This window comes from Anopheles stephensi, chromosome 3, assembly GCF_013141755.1.
Source record: "Anopheles stephensi strain Indian chromosome 3, UCI_ANSTEP_V1.0, whole genome shotgun sequence".
Lineage (NCBI taxonomy): Eukaryota > Metazoa > Arthropoda > Insecta > Diptera > Culicidae > Anopheles > Anopheles stephensi.
The window spans coordinates 17,252,579-17,270,789 of record NC_050203.1 but is presented as its reverse complement, the minus strand read 5'-3'; the positions used below and the strand labels follow the sequence as shown (position 1 = coordinate 17,270,789).

The following is an 18,211-nucleotide window of genomic DNA, read 5'->3' as shown; positions in this document are numbered from 1 at the left end:
ATTGCTGCAATTGGCATCACATGATATTTCGTTTGGTGGCTTCGAGATTTGAATTTTGGACTTGAATTGACCTACTGCAAATATAAAAAAGATTTAATACTTTTAGTGCAATAAGAAGTGAAATGATAATACAAAATAATCATTTTTTTGGGTTTACTGAAGACGAAAACGTGAAAACGATCTAATGAACCATCTCGAAATTAAATTAATAATAAATTGCACTAGATTGGCTGGATTAGACCTAAACGTGCTAGTTGTATAAAAGTCCAAAAAAATATATAAATTTTTCGGGATCAATAAAAATCATGTATGTCTCCATTTCACCATTTTCAGTAGTAGTGAAGTGCAGTGACAACCATTTAAATAAGAAAAAAATATTATTCTTAATTGGTGGAAGTGTTGCTCGCTGCTTAAAAATTTAAAGTTTTACAGTGAGTTATAAAAAAATCTAGTTTAAGTTGATCCGTGTCGAATATAGTGTAGACAAACGAGAAAGATTAAATTTTGTGATTGTTGCCCAAAATAAAAAAGAAGATGCCATTGTTAAGTGCTCGTGTAGATTTAAAAGTATTGCCAAAAAAGTATTACAAAAAGTACGAAGTGCTGGGTGAAAAATGAAGCGTTACATACAGTTTTGAATGTGAAGCCTTGCTCCAGTGCTCGAAATGTTTTAACACATCAACTACAGCACCCTTAATCTCATCGTTCATCGACGGTTACCGGACACAGAACGGATTGAAATGAAACAAACACATCAACAGAAGCATTACTAAGAACGCGGCGCACCCGGCAGAACCGAAACATGAAACATGTAAGTAGCTGAAGAACAATAACTTCACAAAGTACCCTATTTTTTGGCTGTGTAGCTAAAGCTTTCAAATAGATATTTTCGGTAGCCATTGCCCTTGCCGGTTTTGTTCAGTATGTGTGCGTGTGGTTTTGTTCTTGGGTTTTCTCTCCCAATCCCGTATGTAGGTTCCCTTTATGTAGGTTTTCGTAGTTTGATGTGAAAGTGCAACATAAACAGAATTACAAAAGAAGAGTAGAAAAAAGCGGTGAATGGCACGAGAGCAGCAGCACGTTTGTTTACACTCGTCTCGAAACTCGACGGTGAATTCGGAACAGTGTAACGCGTAGAGCGCGTTGTGTGATTTGAAACATTGGAGTAGGATGATATTTTTGTGATGTTGCCTTTCATCAAGCCACATACTGCTACTGCTGCTAGTAGAGTTGGGTTTTTGTTTTATGATTTTTGTCTTTGGGAAGTTGCATGCTTAAGCTTGATTTTGGGTTTGGTGTTCTTTGTGTGTTGAGCTGTTCCTTTTTACTGGCATGCTTTTTTTAATTTCGTGTAGATTTAATTTTTCTCTGTATTTTAATTATGTTTGATGTAAAAAACTATATTTAAGTATTTTATTATAAGATTACAATAGGATCAAACCCTGAAATTCGCAAAGCATTAAAAAGGCGCCACTTAATGACATTATTCAATCCAACCGGTATCATGCCGTGTGAGAACGTTCCTAATAATTTGATTATTACATACCCATCAGGCATCAACAAAGGCCTGTAATGTACCTTTTATAGACAGCTCTAGAGAGAGGGAACAGTTTTGAGGCGGCGAGTTGAATGATTTTTGAGCAGTTAAAATCACATTTATTGTAAAATGTGAGAGCCGCTGATTCATTCAGAATGTTCGACCATTTTAATGTGACATTGAGTGCGATGTGTTGTATCATCAACTGTCATGAATTTTATCATTTTAAACTACATGCTTTTTTTTAAATTGCATTGTTGAATTTTCCCGACCTTTTATAATAAAATAGCAGAAGAGCTTTTGATGCATTAATCTTATCACCATGCTTATATTTTAACATCATCCTGTACCTGCCTATTGCCTCCCACAACACATCGAAAACCTTCTCCACGCCGGTCAAAACGAATGCTAACGTTCCGGGCGCATGGCAATGCAGTGTGGCGTAAAATTAGCACCGCACGATTATTAATCCTTGTCCCTGCAGAATAATTACCCGCCGCCGGTAGGCTTTCATTTCCCACCGGGCAGGGCCACGATACAACCCGGGCAGTGGGAATAATAAATATCCGCCGAGCACCTCGCGAAAGCATGACGATGCATTCTAATTACATTTGCTCGGTGTGGTGAACCAAAAGCCTTGCTTAAAATGAAATGCCCCGAAAAAATGGAAGTGAAAACATAGCAAATGGTTTCTTAAATAATAAGAGCTCTTCAGAACCGAGTGGTGGCTTGATTGTCTAGCGCCGGCTGCAGAACCGTGAGCTCTTACCTATTAGCATATAAAACGGTTCGTCGTTCGTAATCTGAACCTCGAAGCACGGTAGAAGCTGGCCGGTTGCCGTTTATTATGAAATATGTGTAGGATTGGAGGTTTGACCCCGATGAAGGAAAGCTAGCAGACGACAGCTGTGGGTGATGAAAAAAGTTGACCAACCATTTGATCAAAATTAGGAATGAAAAATGTTGGTTTATGTTTTCGCATGAAATATTGATTTATGAAGGACATTTTCGGGAAGAATTGAAAGTAATTAATTTGATTAAAAGAAGAAAAAAAGGCTCGCTGTAAAGGAATGACGTTGATCGTAGGCTGCTCCTTTTAGGTGCTTATCGATCAAACGATTTAACGACCGAGCGTGGTACGGTCTCGGTGGGCATTGATCTGTAAATGATGATCGATTTTCTGGTCTGGAGCATTTTTTTTGCCCCAAGATGGCTTCAAGCTCAGACAAAGAATAGGAGAAAAACCCGATAATGGTACTTAAGGACAATGGAGGCTAAGAAATGGCCGACCATCCTTGGCGTGCGCACGAAAATGCACTAAAAGAGAAGAAAATTTGTGGCTGAAAAGCTGTGCTGTTATTTTCCTTCCACTTCCTAAGACGTTGACGTGTTTGCTCAACAGGGAGGCTCCAAAAATTGGAACAAGGAACAATCGACGGAGACAAAAAGAGGGCTGCCGATTGGTCGTTTTATCTTCACCTAGGCCTCAGTTAGGGAGGCCAAAACTTATGGGCGCGTTTTGGTCCAGTTTCCTTGCACGATTTTATCGTACGGTTGGTTTCGTTTCGTTTCTTTCCCTACTGATGCTTGAGTTTTTCGGCGGATTGTGGACCTAACCAGCTCTCTAGCATTAGTGTGGAGCCGGTGAGCCATGACCAACGAATTCTTTTCGTCCGTTGGTTGAAAACACATCAACATTAAAAAGTTTTGGTGAAAGATTTTTCCCGGGAAGCTTTATTAAGGAGCTATCCTTTCGAGGTGGGTGCTCGAGTATCGTCTGCTCCCGCTTTACTTGCTTCAGCCCGAGAGATTAACGAACGTAGATGAAAGGATGATTATTGCAAGAACCAATACTTCGAAGGCTTCAATGATTCGTTGCGATTTCCAGTACGCTTGGGTTGGTTTTTTGGATAAGTGATAAGATTTTTTTTCGCTGATGCCATTCTAGAACCTTCCAGAAGCGCGTGGAAATGATTTTTCCTCACAAAGATAGAAAAGAAAGGCAAAAAAACAATCCACACTCGCTTGCCATTTTGAACAGACGTGCGAACGACAGCAGTATCATGCATATGCTGAGAAAACCCGGAGCAAAGCGTCTTTTTCACACCTGGCATCACCTGGAATGGTTTGCAGTGTGTATGTAGAAGAACAAAAAAAGCTTCGCTCGAGCTTTTCTTTCATCCATCTCATCCGGACGCATGTGGCCATGATTGGAAGGATTTTCGGTTTTGAAATGCTGGCAATTCGGGTGGCATCGGTGACGAGAGCACGGCAAAAAGAGAGCACAAAGTAACGACCGACAAGGATAATGTAGCCAGTTCCGGTAGAGGAAGCTTTTTCCTTTTTTTTCTATTTGTCCACCCAACGCCAGATCTATGAATTCTTTTTGCACCGGTGAGGTTGCATGATTTGAGCGGTGTTGATTTGGAAATTCTGAATCGCTCTGATTTGACAGTTTCGAACGCTCGTCCAAGGGTACGGTTGTACGGTGTCAGAACTCGAAAAAAAAAACGAAACCATCGGCAAATCTGTTCGTTATTTCTTGCGCTTTCTGTTCTCGGTTCAGCCAGTCGTCGGTTTATTTAAAAATATTTCATTCCAATCATATTTTGCATACGTATGGCGCTTTCGGTCCAACTTCATCCGGCACCTGAATCCTTACTAGGAATTTCGAAATGAATTGCGAGCGTTCGTTTCCGGGAGGAGGGTAGTACGACTAAAACGTACGTTGTACGTGCGATGTGTTGATTAAGTTTATCCTTCCAGAAACTTCCAATTCCTGCACACCTGTTGCAATAAATTCCCAGAACTAGTGTAGCTCAGTGGTATGGTTATGTAAGTCCGATCTGGGACAGCAGAATTGTATAGCATGTTCTTTCGGGTTTGGACAGTTGTTGGGCTTTGGGAGTGTATTGGATTCAGCGTTGTTTGCTATCCATTGCAAGAGAATAGAGAAATGTAGCAAATGTGTTTGACATGTGGTTGAGAAGTTGTAAGGATATTCGGTGGGTGGGATCGTGTGTGTGTGTGGTGTGTGTGGGATGTTTTTCGCTAGGCGGTTTCTGCCGATACGGAAGCCTACACGATTATCTAAAAGACCTAGTTGTTTATTGAAGCAAAAGGTCTGTATTTAATGTGGCTAAACAATGTACTGTATGTAACTTCCAGGACAATTTGTGCGAGCCTATCGATGCTGTGGACTAGAAAGTTAGGCTAGGTAGAAGCATTCTCCTTTCTTGGGACTTTCTGATCTCTTCGAAATTGTAATGAAGACTCTAAGATGACCTTTATTGGTAAGTTAAATTATATCCTGGCAATTCTTCGCTCTCTCAGCTCGGAATCTCGGAAAAATGCTTGACTGGGAGCTAAACAGGATAAATTTCAATCGGAAGGTCTAGTACATGATATCATTAGTGGGTCTGCTATTATTAGCTAAGAAACGCATGGGTGATATGCTAATAGCCCACTGTTGTTCAGGATAAAGTGGTGGCTTTAGTTCCTAACACGAAGGGACAGGTAGGAAGTCTCAGTCGGGTCCTTCGGCCTCGGTGTCAAAAATGAAGCAGCCCGAGCAATGGATTTTATTCGCTAATCGAACCGTTGCACGTCTGTAATATGCTCCTTCTCCAACCATATTCTTGATGCTTCCTTCCATTAGTCAAGAAAAGAAATTGATTACCAATTTGTGCTGATTACTACCGTTTATCGTGCACTGGCAAGCAAAACTGGCGACCGGGTCTCATTTTGCATCAACAGCATTCGATCATTCAGCCGAAAAGAGGTTCACCGAATCCACTCTCGCAATCCTAGACTAGCTGTGCCTGATGGGATGGAAGTTCCGGCTTCCGGCGATTTGATCGATTTCCTTTCGATTTTGCCCGACAGCGGTGCTCGGGAAGCGCTAGTGTGCCGCTAGGTTGAGCAGCATCTTCGAGGTGAGCCAGTCACCCAGCCACCAGATTGACAGTGGGATCAAGATGGGTTGCACTTTCCGATGGTCTATAGTTCGGTTTGCCCAGGGCCATGCCGAGGGAAATCTAATTTCAGCGAAAGCGCTCATATGATTTCCAATCCGAACGGTTTGTTGATTGAGATCATCCCAGGGTTTTACTATTTTTTTTTGTTTCGACCCATTTTTACTACCATCGCTCGTTAAAAGAGAAGTAGTAATAATCGAGGGAACGGGTTCGGCGTGTAGTGGCAAGACGTCCTCATGCCCACCATGCTCGCCAAACGCAATCAAGTGCGGCCACATTCCCGTGTATCCGTTTCACTTTACGACGTCGACACGATAATAATAATCTCATCCGTGGTTGATCCTTTGGATGCGTTCGCGATGAAAGCTGTCAGAGAAAAAAGGGCGAGCCGGCTGCTACGTGCGGCCTGGAATGGTTCGTGCGAAAAATGAAATGGCAGCAGAGGAAACATGATCAGATGCTGGTCGGCGGATGGAGTTGAAGTTGGGATTGGGACGTTTGTCAGTTGAGTGGCAAATTTATTCGATCATATTCGCTTGCTCCCTTTCTCGAAAGGCGTTGGAAAACACACCGTTCGGAAGTGAGCTCGAGCGACACGTGACCGTTTGGCCTTGGCAATAATTCGATTACGATAAAGTTAATCGAGTCAGAATCAAGGATTCTTGTGGAAAAAGTGCGATATCACACCCGGTAAATGGGGGTGTCTTCAGCGAACAGGTGTCAGTTGGGTGCTGTTCCTTGGAATCGGAGGATGAGAGAAGCCAAAAACTGCTTTACCATTTTATGAGGATATTAAGTTTCTCATAATCAATCTTTTCGATATTTCGTTAGGGGATAATAACCCTGAGATCCGTGGCTGATTGATGCTCCTACTGCTCTTAATCCACAAATTTTTTTTTCTAACAATTTGCCTTAAAGACTAAACAATCCACGTTCTTGAAGTAATATGACCCATCCAACGTCAATGTCAGTCGTGAAGCATGCAACTTCCGAGACTCTCGTAGCCCATCCTTCAAGCGCACGTTAAATGAAAGCTCGTGTGCTTCAGTGTTGTTTTGTTGACAATCAACCGGGCACAATCGGTGGGGGCCACCCGGGAGAAACCCTGGCAAAGCCTCGCTCCGTCCATACTGTCTGGCACGCTACGTCTCGATGGAGACGTTTTATAAATTGTTTTATAATTTTCATCTTCTCCGGCCGACGCCACGATCTTCCCCCGGGGATGGAGGGGGGGGGGGGACTGCCGTTTTTCCCAGGTGGGATCCAGTGAACTTCGAGACGGGCAGAGGCAGGAAAGTCATCGTGTGCCTGATTGATGTGTTGTTGCCGGTGCTGCTGATGCCGCTTCTCCTAATGCAATCTCCATGGCAGTAGACCCGGGCTAGGAAACTGCTGATAAAGGGCCGGACTGATTGGTGAATAATTGGTTGAAAGTTAATGTTCTGATGAAGTGATTGTTTTCGGCTGGTGGGGTTTTATTTTGGGCCCAGGAGGTTGGCGCTGTCCTGAGGTGTCTTGAAGCAAGGACGGAAGGAGAGCGAAACAATTCAGCAGCTCACGCGCTCTCAGCAGCAGCGAAAGGAATTGCGTTGGCACGCTGAAAGTTCATAATTGAAGTATGGAGTTTTCAAAGTGGAAAGTGATTTTGCCGGCGAAATGCCGGTATTCAATTAGTGTTTGTGCGTGTGTGTGTGTGGGATGTTCCTTCGTTCATAATTTGAAGAGATTTTTGGGGCAGAGTGTTGTAAGGACCTTTTTTCCCTTGCTCGAAGGACAAAAAATAGGCATAATTATGGGGAAGAAAAGCTTTTTCCATTATTGTTCCTAAAATAGCTGTTATGATGTTTCGTCCATTCTTTCTCCAATTAATAAAACAATTAATAACACACTTTATTGAATTTTCAATACTGAATCTCAGATTCAAAAATTTTCAATAAATAGGCTCACACACTAAATTGGGGTTTTCGAATAATTCAACCAAAGCTAATATGTTAGCCAAACTAATCTTCAACCCCTTTCGCCAACGCAAGGCCATACATTCAGTGCTTCAGTGGCGTGAAAATGATACGAATTTGGCTACAATTGCTGGGAAACATGAAGAGGAAGATGTGTTTGGTTTCGGCTTAACTAGATGTTTGGAATGGTGCAAAGCGAAATAGCCAGCATTGTTCCGGTTACATGCTTCGGGAAAAGGTTGCATTTGACCGGGTCCGGGGGCGAGGGAAACCGGCGAGATGGGATGATACTTAGCAGGATTGTATTTACTAATCGATGCACATGCTCCCGTACGCTGAATGTTGTAACACGTCAAGTGGTGTTTGTTTGCAAAGCAATTTCATTAAATCGTTGCTCGTTCGGCCGAGCTTACGCTGGTTGTTACCGGGAATCGTATGATGAAGCAAGTTCTATAGGTTCTCGAGAAGTATCGGAATGTTTCGTAGAATTTTGTGTGCCGTTTGAAGTTTAGGCAGGAAAATTGTAAAGTAATTGATACTACCTAATTTTGAGCTCGCCGGAGCAATTGAATATTGAATTATTTTACTGGGATATTGAGGCATGATTCGATTGCGATCTGAATTACTAAATTATTGCTGAATCTGGTAAACTGGAAAAGGAAGTACTCGGTGGTGAAATAGTACTAGAAGTACCAGTAGATCTAGAACAAAATATTTCCCCACTTGTTATTGATTCGAGAACAAAAACCGTGCTACAAATGTACACACTTAGTGTGTGCTGACGCACCATTTCTACCAGCGCGCCATGCAAACTCGTATCGTACTACTTCATCTGCACGAATAGGTGCATTTTCCTCTGCTTTATGCTGCGGTTTTTTGCTCTTTGTAAAGAGAAGTAATTTGCATGGGAAAGCTTGTACTTGTAGCGGAACACTACTCTCACTCTATGTAGCTTCTCCCGTTCGCTGCCATGAACAAATTACACACTAATGAATTATCGGTCTTTTCACTCGGTGCTGGTGCAGATTACAGCGGGGGGAGGTTTTTTGTTGTTGTGTTGATTCCTCACCCCCGTTGGTTTGGTCAAGCATCCGGTTGATGATTAATGAGTTTTCCGGTTGCAGTTCGAATGTGAAGCGTGAAGAGGAAACGGCTCGATCGATAGGTGCTTTACGCTGTTTTCCATTACATTGATCAAAATGACCGATTTCCACGGCAGGATAATTGTTTGTTTGTATTTTTTTTAATTTTACCTAATAGAATTGAATTTAATTGGACTTATCTAAAAGGAAAAAATATGAGTTTCTTTAAATAATCAAATAAGGATTTTGGCACTTGATGGGTTTTATTCAAAGCAACAACAAATTACTGGAAAACAACCTTTATTTTACTGAAGATTATAGGTAAAATCAATCGCTTCACGAACTCTGTACTTCAATGTACATTAAGATACAAAGCAGATGTTTGGGACCCCCAAGCTTTAAAGAGCTCAAGGAAGGTATCTACCTGTGAAGACCTGGGATGTGAGGTCCTGGGAGCCTCGATCATTTAGAATACCCTGTACTCCATAAGCGACCTAGTATAATATCTCCACTTGGTCTCTCTCTCTGGCCCAGTCAATTTATTACACTGAGTGTAAGGATTCCCTTACATTTATCCTGCTTAAGGCCTTCAAGAGGCTTGATTCGCCTCTGCAAATAAATTGACTTGAGACAACCATACCGGCGCTGTTGGCCCTAGTAGTTCTTTTGCTCCCGATAACTCTGTGGAAGTAAACCATTTTTGTAGTGAAATTGTCTTATTTATTAATTTAAGATATTTATTTAATTTATTTATTAATTATCACGGCAAGGAGCCGTATTGTCAGCACCGCATGTGCTGACGAAATACAAATGTCAAAAACAAAAAATTCACAAAGAAATTACCAAGGCATTTCCTCCCAGGTATTTAGCCTTATCCCGGGCATGCTCGGTTGATTTAAGATATTTAATTAAAGATTTTTTTTAAAATTTGTTAACTATTTAAATTGATTTCTTTGTGAAGGCAATATCTGTCGTCGAATTAATTATTGAATAAAATAATGTTGATCCTGCGGTGAGGCCTTCCAAAACCCATACTCGCAATACTTATCCATCATCATGGCCATTTGTTTGAGGCCAATGCTTCATTGCCTCCCTGCGTGTAATGAATAGTTTAATTTATTTTCCTGTTTGATTTTAAATCTGCGCTGACCTATTATTGTTCGCACTCCATGACCTGTCATCCGGCGAAAACCGCCTTCGACACTACTGTTTCATGTCCGGCATAATTGCTCTTCACGGGAAAGCAAAGCTAGTGCCAGCCCACCCACCTTCCGGTGAAAACTCGATAATACCGTAGCGTAGGAGTCTCCACCATCAAATCTGGTTGACCTTAGCCAACGCAAGAATCATTTAACAACCGGTGGGCGATAAGGGCAATTCATCCAGCCGTCTGTTTGACGGGTTGATCGATGTGGGCGGGTTGGTGGCTGGTCCCTGGGTGGTGGCCAAAAAGAAAAAAAGCCTCCCGGAAAGCTCAACCAGCCGACACGATAGCCCGTTTTCGTAAACAGTGAAAAGAACTATCGGCAATCGTTGCACACGAAAAAAGGCGAAAGGTATCTGAAAAAGTGATGCAACATGTCATGCGTGTCTGTGTGAGAGTGAGAGAGAAAACGTCGGAAAAACCCCGTTCACCATCGTAAGTTCACACTTAATTACCGAAATGATTTCATTTGAACGGAAGCCAATTTCGAAGGCTTGGCTGGCCGTTTGTTTGGCTAGCCGAGTTTGGGTTGCTTTTTTCGCCTCGCTTTTCTTTTATACGGCTCATTCACTTTTGATGCTTTCGTGACTAGCTCGCATCGTATGTGCATGTCACATGCAACCGAAAGTAGTGTGGGGCAAACTGTTCCACATCACGTTTTGTTTTTATATCCTTTCGTCGTCGTGTTTGTGTGTTTGCGTCGTTTTTTTCGCTTTGTTAGTTATAATAAAGAATTTTTTTCTCGTGCTTTCCTTCGCCCAAAAGCAGCCACCAATGGTGACTCCAGTTTGCACGATGGAAAAGCCCTCCTAAACCGTTGGGGCCTTTTCCACACAAACGCGCTTGCAAAAGGCAAGGAAGGACCGTCGCGTCGAGTGTGCGCGAAGTGGGTTGAAAGTTTAAAATTGGAAAATCGATTTTGTTTTCTGTGCTAGAGCAGGCGCTCACTATCGAGGGCTCGAAGCTTTGCACCGGCTCTGTGTCGGTGGATTTTTCCCGGAACTGATCTATCTGTGGGCTGTGCTAGATGATGAAGTTGTTCAGCGAGATGAAGTTTGGGCAAATGAATTTTCCAGCGGTTTGTGTTTAGCGTTGGTCAGTGGCCGGCTTGTACATTTTCATAGGGGGGACCGTGGCTCGTTTGCGGGATGATGCTAACACTGTTTGCTGCTCGTTAGCTAATTTGAATATATCGCCAAGAGTGTGCTTCTGCTGGAATAGGAACAACTTTTAGCAGGCTCGCTTGTTTCATCATCTGATGTTGGGGTGGGAACATAAATCCAGCTACAGTGTGGGCGATAATTTTAACCTCTCTGGACCACTCCAATATCTTACAGGCAACTTGAGATATTTTAACAGCTCAATAGCGATGTAGGATAGAGATGGAGCTACTTCAAACGAAAAATAGGGTCAAGCTATCTTTTTGACTTCTTCTCCGTTTTCTTCCTTGGTTCTACAACCTCGAAAGGTCTCGATCTGTCATTTCTGGTTATCTGTGACTGAATTGTACTAATTGCTGGGTATTCAGTCCAGCTTACGGAGAGGTGAACTGGACGGAATAAGAACTCCAGTACTACCATGTCAAAATCGGTCAGGCTATCAACTAGATCACTGGACCGCCCCAAATAGTGTTTCTCTCGTATAAAACACAACATATCAACGCTCTTATAGTTATGTTATGCACTGTATAGCGACGTGATGATAGGTGTTTGCTACGCCGTGTTTAGCAGTGGCACAAATTAACAACAAAACACTTTTTTTGTCTACCAGATTTCATCTAAACTCTAGCCATTTTCATCATAAATATGTACATTGTGTTTATTGTTTACGTAAAAGCAGGAGCTTCAAAGAGGGGGCAGAGTTTTGTTTTCTCATCAATTTAACGTAAAAGCTTTCAGTTTAGATGAGTTATAACGCTGTACGGGGGAGAGTCTGTTAGAAAGTTGACTAGCCAAACCAACTCAATCCTTCCATTGACGACTGTACGAAAGTAAAGCGAACCTAAGCAGGGGATTTTACAAAACAAATAGAGTATACCATAATAAGGTAGGCTTACAAATATAACAACGGAAAAGAAGCAAAACCCCACCATGAATAGCTTGTCGTGGGTAATGATGAATGGAAAATTTTAATACGGTACCAAGAAGCCGCGCCGGTGACGACGAAGGACAACCTCATGGCGAACAAAGAGCCAACGCAACGTTTGCTGGTGGGTAGCTGGACTCGGTAGTACTACTGCTACTAATGGGGGGGTGGGTGGATTGTAAGGTTGTTTTTCTGGAAAAACAGTATAGCCCAAAGCGTAGGACGAGGTGGAAAATGGTAGAAAATGGAACCGAGTCCCTGTAAATCACTGCCGGTGACATTGGCACAACACCGGCTGCTGGCCTTCCCTTTGCAAAACCTCGGCAAGGATGCTAAGCGGTACGGTGGTAGGGGACATGGGTTCCGAATGCTTTGTCGGTATGGTAGGACACTAAATGCCAGGTGCATGCGTGTGGTGGTTGTGCTCACTCGTGATCCTCCATTTGCGGTGGTAAGGATTGTGCTGACCGGTAGACGGAGTGATTTAAAGCGAAGCAACATGACAGCGCACGGTCAGAAACAACAACTTACACGCATGATTGGACGTGAAGGTAAATGCTGCTCTGGGTGGATATAAAAACATGTTTATGATCCCGAGGACCTGATTATGGTTGACCGTGTACCCGGAGTATAGCAAGGTGATTTAGGTAATGGGAGTGTGGAATGATCATAAAAATTGTATGCTGCATGGCGTCAGTATGGGTTGGAGGGTTTGGACTCAGAAGAAAACTCACTTAGGAACAATATTAACCGTTCAAGAGGTTTAATGGAGCTGTTAGACGTTAAATAGATAAGAGAAAGTTGGTTTCAATTAGAGTACATCGTTAAGGTTGTGATCTTAACCTGATCTATTTCTTAAGTTTAATTGGCGAAGTAAAGATCTTGTCAACAAATCTTAAGTTTTGTTTTAAATGAAATAAAACAACCATAAACCTGTGTCCTTTTTTACCAAATTCGTTGAGTAATTAAATATTTATTTTTAACCTCTCCGCCAAATCACGCACCCCGAGAGCCCTCGCACTCGGTTAATTGGTATATCAGTGCCCAGCAGTAAAATCAAGTCTCGACGCTTCGTTCGTGCGTAATGAGTGAACGTTGTTTGGTCTAGATCTGCGTAACAAATCCCTTTCCCTACGATGGTTCCGCTTCCCAAGAAGGAAGTCAAATTGATTGCCCCGTTCCACGTGGACGTATACGTGTAATGGTAGTATATCATTACGTGTCCAACGGTCGGACCGTTTGCGTGTGTTTTCACTTACGTTCGTTCGTTTACGGTAAAGCTTTCCCATATCCGTAACAGACACACGCACAGTCCACGCATCCTCAAGTCCAACGGCAAGTCCAAAAATACCAGCCAAAGTGATGGTATCAGGTTTTCCGCCGGTCATCCATCTTGCCGGCGCCGTTCGTCGGGCGAACCAAGAAGGCAGGCACCAAGATCCACCGTTGGATGGATCTTACCCGTGACAACGTTTTGGTGCCGTGTGTGTGTGTGTGTTTTTTGCGTAGGGATTGTTTACGCCCACCTGATGTCCTAGGGTTCGTCCCAGGTGGATAATATGCTTAACAATTGGTGAAGTGATGGTTGCTGGTTGTCCTCGGGAGTAGTTTTTGCTCGCTGTATTTTCCTCCCCGAAGCAACTTTAGGAAGCGGCCAGTTGTACGTTGGAGTGTTGTACACTTCGTCTATTATTGTAACGTACATAAATCTTCGTTCGTGTTACATCGGGTGACTGATGTGCTTCAAGATGGGCGAAGGGTTTCTGTCAAATGTTCGAAGTAAATAGAGCAATGCAACAGGACAAGACATACATCACGAAACAATAATCAAATTGAGCCCTACTGGTGCTATGAGCTTGAATATACATAGTTGAGGTAATAGATTAAGAAATTTACACTAGAAACACTGCACAGTGCTAATTGAATGAGTCAAATCTTTTCTACTGACTAGACCTGACTTTGATGTGTCAGTTTTTGCTAGCTAGCGCCAGGGAAACGGCTCTCAAGGACGACCATTTTTCGGAGATCCAATTAGGTTGAAGTTTCCAATTCCCTTCCGTACATTATCAGAGATGATGAATCGGAGGTGTCCGTCTGTCCACTGCCAGGGCGACATAGGAGGCAACGAAAGAAAAAAAACCCCATCACCTAGGTGAGATCTACAGTTAGCACACGAGCTCCAGCTGACCGTGGTCGGCTATCGGCCGGTCGGAAGAAATGGATTCAAATTTTGCCGTCTACGGCTCAGCACATCCACGAGCAGCATGATCTCGCCCAATTACTTTCTGCTTTGGGATGGAAGGCTTTTCGTGCTCTTTTTCACTTCATTTTCCACTCTCGATCCCGCTCACCCTCCCTCGCTAAGAACTTCTACCACCTGGTGACCTTTTTTTTGTCGGGCCTGTGCGTATGTCTTCTGCTTTCGCTGAACGATTCTAAGGAAAGGTGACGATGGTAACGACAAGCACACTGGCAGGGCTTGGGTTGCTGAGTTACGGGGGCACGGAGGAGGGTTACCGTTTGTGACAGCTGTGGTAAAGTCCCGAATCCGAAGGGATCGACACCCAGTTGCTTGGAGATTATCGCCCAGCTGGAATCCTCCAGCCAAACGGGCGGCCAATGCTCCCGCTAGGTTGTTACTTTCATCTGGTGGAGTTTTTTTTCAATTTAGTCCTTTTTTTTGAGGGGGTCCTTCTATTCACACTTTCTCTCTCTCTCTCTCTCTCTCTCTCTCTCTCTCTCGCTTGCAGCTGTTGCTGTGAAGAATGGCTGAAAAGGTGGATGTTTATCTTAGAGTTGTCAAGAAAGGAAAAGCTTGTACCAGGTGGAATGCTTTTACATGGAGTATTTTGGAGATGGATAGGAACGGCAATGTTTTGTATGAAGCGTTTTTTGAATTAGTATTTTTGTTCATTGAAGAAAAGACATGGTTCCTTGATTTCAAATGAAGAATGTCGTCAGCGGTTACCAAGTGCCAGTCCTCGTTTCACTCGGTTTTAGAGCCTTAATATTTATCTGAATTGGAGTTGTAAAGTACATCGAGATTTGGAAGTCCATGATATTTAAGCTTTAACTTTTATTTACATTTCGTCCAACAAATATTCCTTCCCACACCACACCTTCCAAATCGGTCTCTCGAGTGTTGCGACATAATTTATGCATACCTTTGCCCTCCAATAAAGCTGCCGAAAGATGGAAGCTTCTACCGGGGCGCAACATAACCTTGCCACCGAAAACGTGGCCTCCAGTGATAGCTACCTTGACTTCGTTCCGCCAAGACAGCACCGTGCCACGGTCACTGAATTCCGTTCAGGCAATCAAGCACTCAATAAAATAGAAATTAAAAGCGAACGGCCGGTTTCTCTCATGCCATCGCTCACGTTCGCTTGGTTTGCATCGCCTGGAAGTTTCGCATCGTATTACTCCACGCCGCTTAAGGTAGAGGCACAGTTTCTTGGAACGATTTAGTTTGGGAACGGCAAATTGCAAGAGATACAGCTTCACCGGTCCCCGTCAGCTTTAATCGTCTCCTGTTGGCTGTGATAAACACGAACACGGTGCCGTAATGAATGAAAATTTGATTAGCTGTCCAATAAAACCCCGACACATGTTGCGAGTGTGCGACAAACGTTACACGATTTCCGGTTGTTGCGTTGGGCGCACATTACGCAGCACATTAGGCTGGAGTGTGAAATCTCCGTCGACTGGGGGCGGTTTTCTTCCGGTCTAGTTTTTTTCGGAAGCAAAGAGAAAACACCGAGACTGAGTGAGCTCGTGAGCAGTAAGGAAATATAATTAAACACCGCTTTTTAGCGTTGCCAGCCTTTGGGACAGCGAATCGTGCAAGGGTGCTACAGGTGTGCAAATTAATAGGGACAGTAAGATGGAATTTAATTACCGGAATGACTTTATTTTTCATCCTTGCCACACTGTTCGAGAGCTGGGAAAAGAGTGGGAATTTTCAACGGCGAGGACAAAAATAAAAAAAAAGCAAAAATGAAAATACCGAGAGAAGGTGAAAATTTGTGAGTGAGATAGATATCGTTGACATGAAATGGATAGCATCAGGCAGGAAACGTGTTCTTTCATAAGGCAGCGAATTATCTCTTCGCAGCATTGTCTTATTTGGTTTATGTTTTCAGTTTAGGTTATGATGCTTTGAAGGTGAATTAGAGTACATCAGTTCTTGTTACTTATTGATTGCTTTTCTGAATGAAAAATGTATATCTCGTTAATTAAGATAATATTTTGTAGCTAGTTGCGAATTTTATTTTGTTTCTTCTTTTTTCTAGTCTGTAAGGGTTTGTTACATTGTTTTAAATTGTCCGCTACTTATTTTCGCACTTTTCTCTGTTTCATGTTTGGTTTTGTGCCGTTTTTTGGAATTCCCACTGCATGTTTCGTTTGAGTGTGTTTTGCAATTCTCAATTAGCTTGTTGCTGAAAACAAAAAAATGGATGACGAATGTGCGTGCTCAATGTCGATCGATCAATTGATATCGGTTTTCTTTCTTTCTATTTTACTTTTCTTCCTTGTGCGTGCCGCTGTTTTCTTTTCTCTTCTTTTTCACAGATCTGAATATGTGTTCTATGCTATGCGTCTTGATGTTGTTGTTGAGTGTCGGGGAAAAAATCGCTTCCAAGGGAGAGTGAGAGAGACACACGCACACACGTGTGTGGCATATGTGTGACCGGTGTGTTTCACATATGTCACGCCGTGCTGTGTAGGGCACTCAGCATAGACGTTCAACGTTCCATCGGCGTGGTCGTCGTCGCGTATGCGGTGATAAAGTTCGGGTGTCTCGGTAGGCAACAAACGGAACAACGGTGTGTTTGTGCTTGAATGTTTCTATTTCGATGTGCTCGCGGCTTCGATGTGTGAATGTCTTCAATGTTGTGTTGGTGGTGTTTTCACTAGCTTATCTTCGTGCGCTATTTTGACCGATCGTCTTGGTGCTGTAAGTGTTAGTGCTGGCCCCGAAACATGTTCAGCTCGTGCTGTTGCGTGGTCTCTCGAGTGTCGATCGTGATCGTGAGCAAACTCACATGTATTAGTTCCGGCTCAAGGGCAGCGACCTCCGTGTGATTGTTGGCTCGATCATCGTAAAATAAAAGGAAAATAAAAGGAAAACACTTTCAATGAATAAATGGGGCATCAGTTGATAGATCGTAAAACATCGATGCGATCCTACTCGATCGACAGTATTTGTATGTTCAACGAGATGCATGTTTGTTTACATATTTAGCTCACGTTTCGTTGGATGTACGAAGGTTTATGCAGGTAGTAGTGGTAACAGCAACAGCTGAGCAGCGTTCGCTTGCGTTCGGTCGCCCTTGTTTCGGGGGGTTTTATATTAGCGTACCAATCCGGCCTCGTTGACGTTTAGACGCCCGGCACGATCTGTCAGTTTTACGGGCGGAATTGTCATTCTGATCGGTTTGTGTTTGCTTTTGCGAAGGTTTAGTGCGACCGAAAATATTACAAAATTTGCGATTGATTAATTCTTTAACCAATAACTACCCATTCCTTGGCGTATAAAATCCTCGTGCTGAATGTGAAAGTGCAAGAATATCTCAGTGACGCAAGTCGCATTTCGTGTTCTATTAAGCAGTGTGTATCGTTCTTTGTGTGAATCAGCAGTGAAGCGAAACCGCACATGGAACGAATCTATTTCCGGGCCTGGTGAAAGGTGCATCCGCGTTTCCGAGTGCAGTGAACGAGTGAATGAGTGAAGCAAGCGGCCAAACAAGATGCCGACAGCGGCCGACCATCGGCAGGGTAGAAATGTGCGCCACTATACTGCTAACCCATCTCATATCCCTGCGATGACGCACGACAATCATCATCTGTAAATATCGCGTCACGTGTGATTCCCTGCATGTAATGCTCTCGCCGGGGGTTCGGGTGTTATGCTAGCTTCCTGCTTGGAGATAAAGTTGTAAAGGTTTCTTGCGGTGTTTAGTACCTTAAGGACGGGGTGTTGCAGCTATTTCATTCACCTAACACACAAACACACGTAAATCGTGCAATTTTGATCGACTGAAGCTGTAAAAAAGCGCGTAAAATTCAACTCGTTCCGATTAGACAACATCCATTCGTACCGTGTGCTAGTGCTAGAAGGTTTGCCTGTTTGCCTACAACAGTTTGGTGGAAGTAAAGGTCCATAGCGCCTACATTATTACTATCAGCATCATCATCATCATCGTCATCATCCCGGGAAAGCATTTTGTTTGTTGTGCCAGCGTGCCCCATTTCTAGTCATTGAATCGTGTGCCATCCCAAACGACGGATCCCTCGCATTGACTGCATCCAGTTCGAGTGTGGGAAAATGCTTAAACATAAGAGGAATGCAAAACCGGTACGTTAAAACC

At 43.1% G+C, this 18,211-nt stretch overlaps 1 protein-coding gene across 16 annotated transcripts in view; it reads left to right on the top strand.

The window, feature by feature from the left end:
* LOC118509915 (transient receptor potential cation channel trpm) overlaps nt 1–18,211 on the top strand; it is a 66,838-nt gene that overhangs the window by 1,141 nt on the left and 47,486 nt on the right. For 2 of the 16 annotated variants that reach the window (XM_036051220.1, XM_036051225.1), the window contains exons 2-3: nt 334–811; nt 16,413–18,198. In XM_036051220.1, the coding sequence (XP_035907113.1) occupies nt 18,169–18,198 (30 nt within the window). In that variant the 5' untranslated portion in view covers nt 334–811; nt 16,413–18,168. The remainder of the gene's footprint in view (nt 1–333; nt 812–16,412; nt 18,199–18,211) is intronic. The other 14 variants (XM_036051222.1, XM_036051226.1, XM_036051212.1 and 11 more) reach the window with 13 other exon arrangements.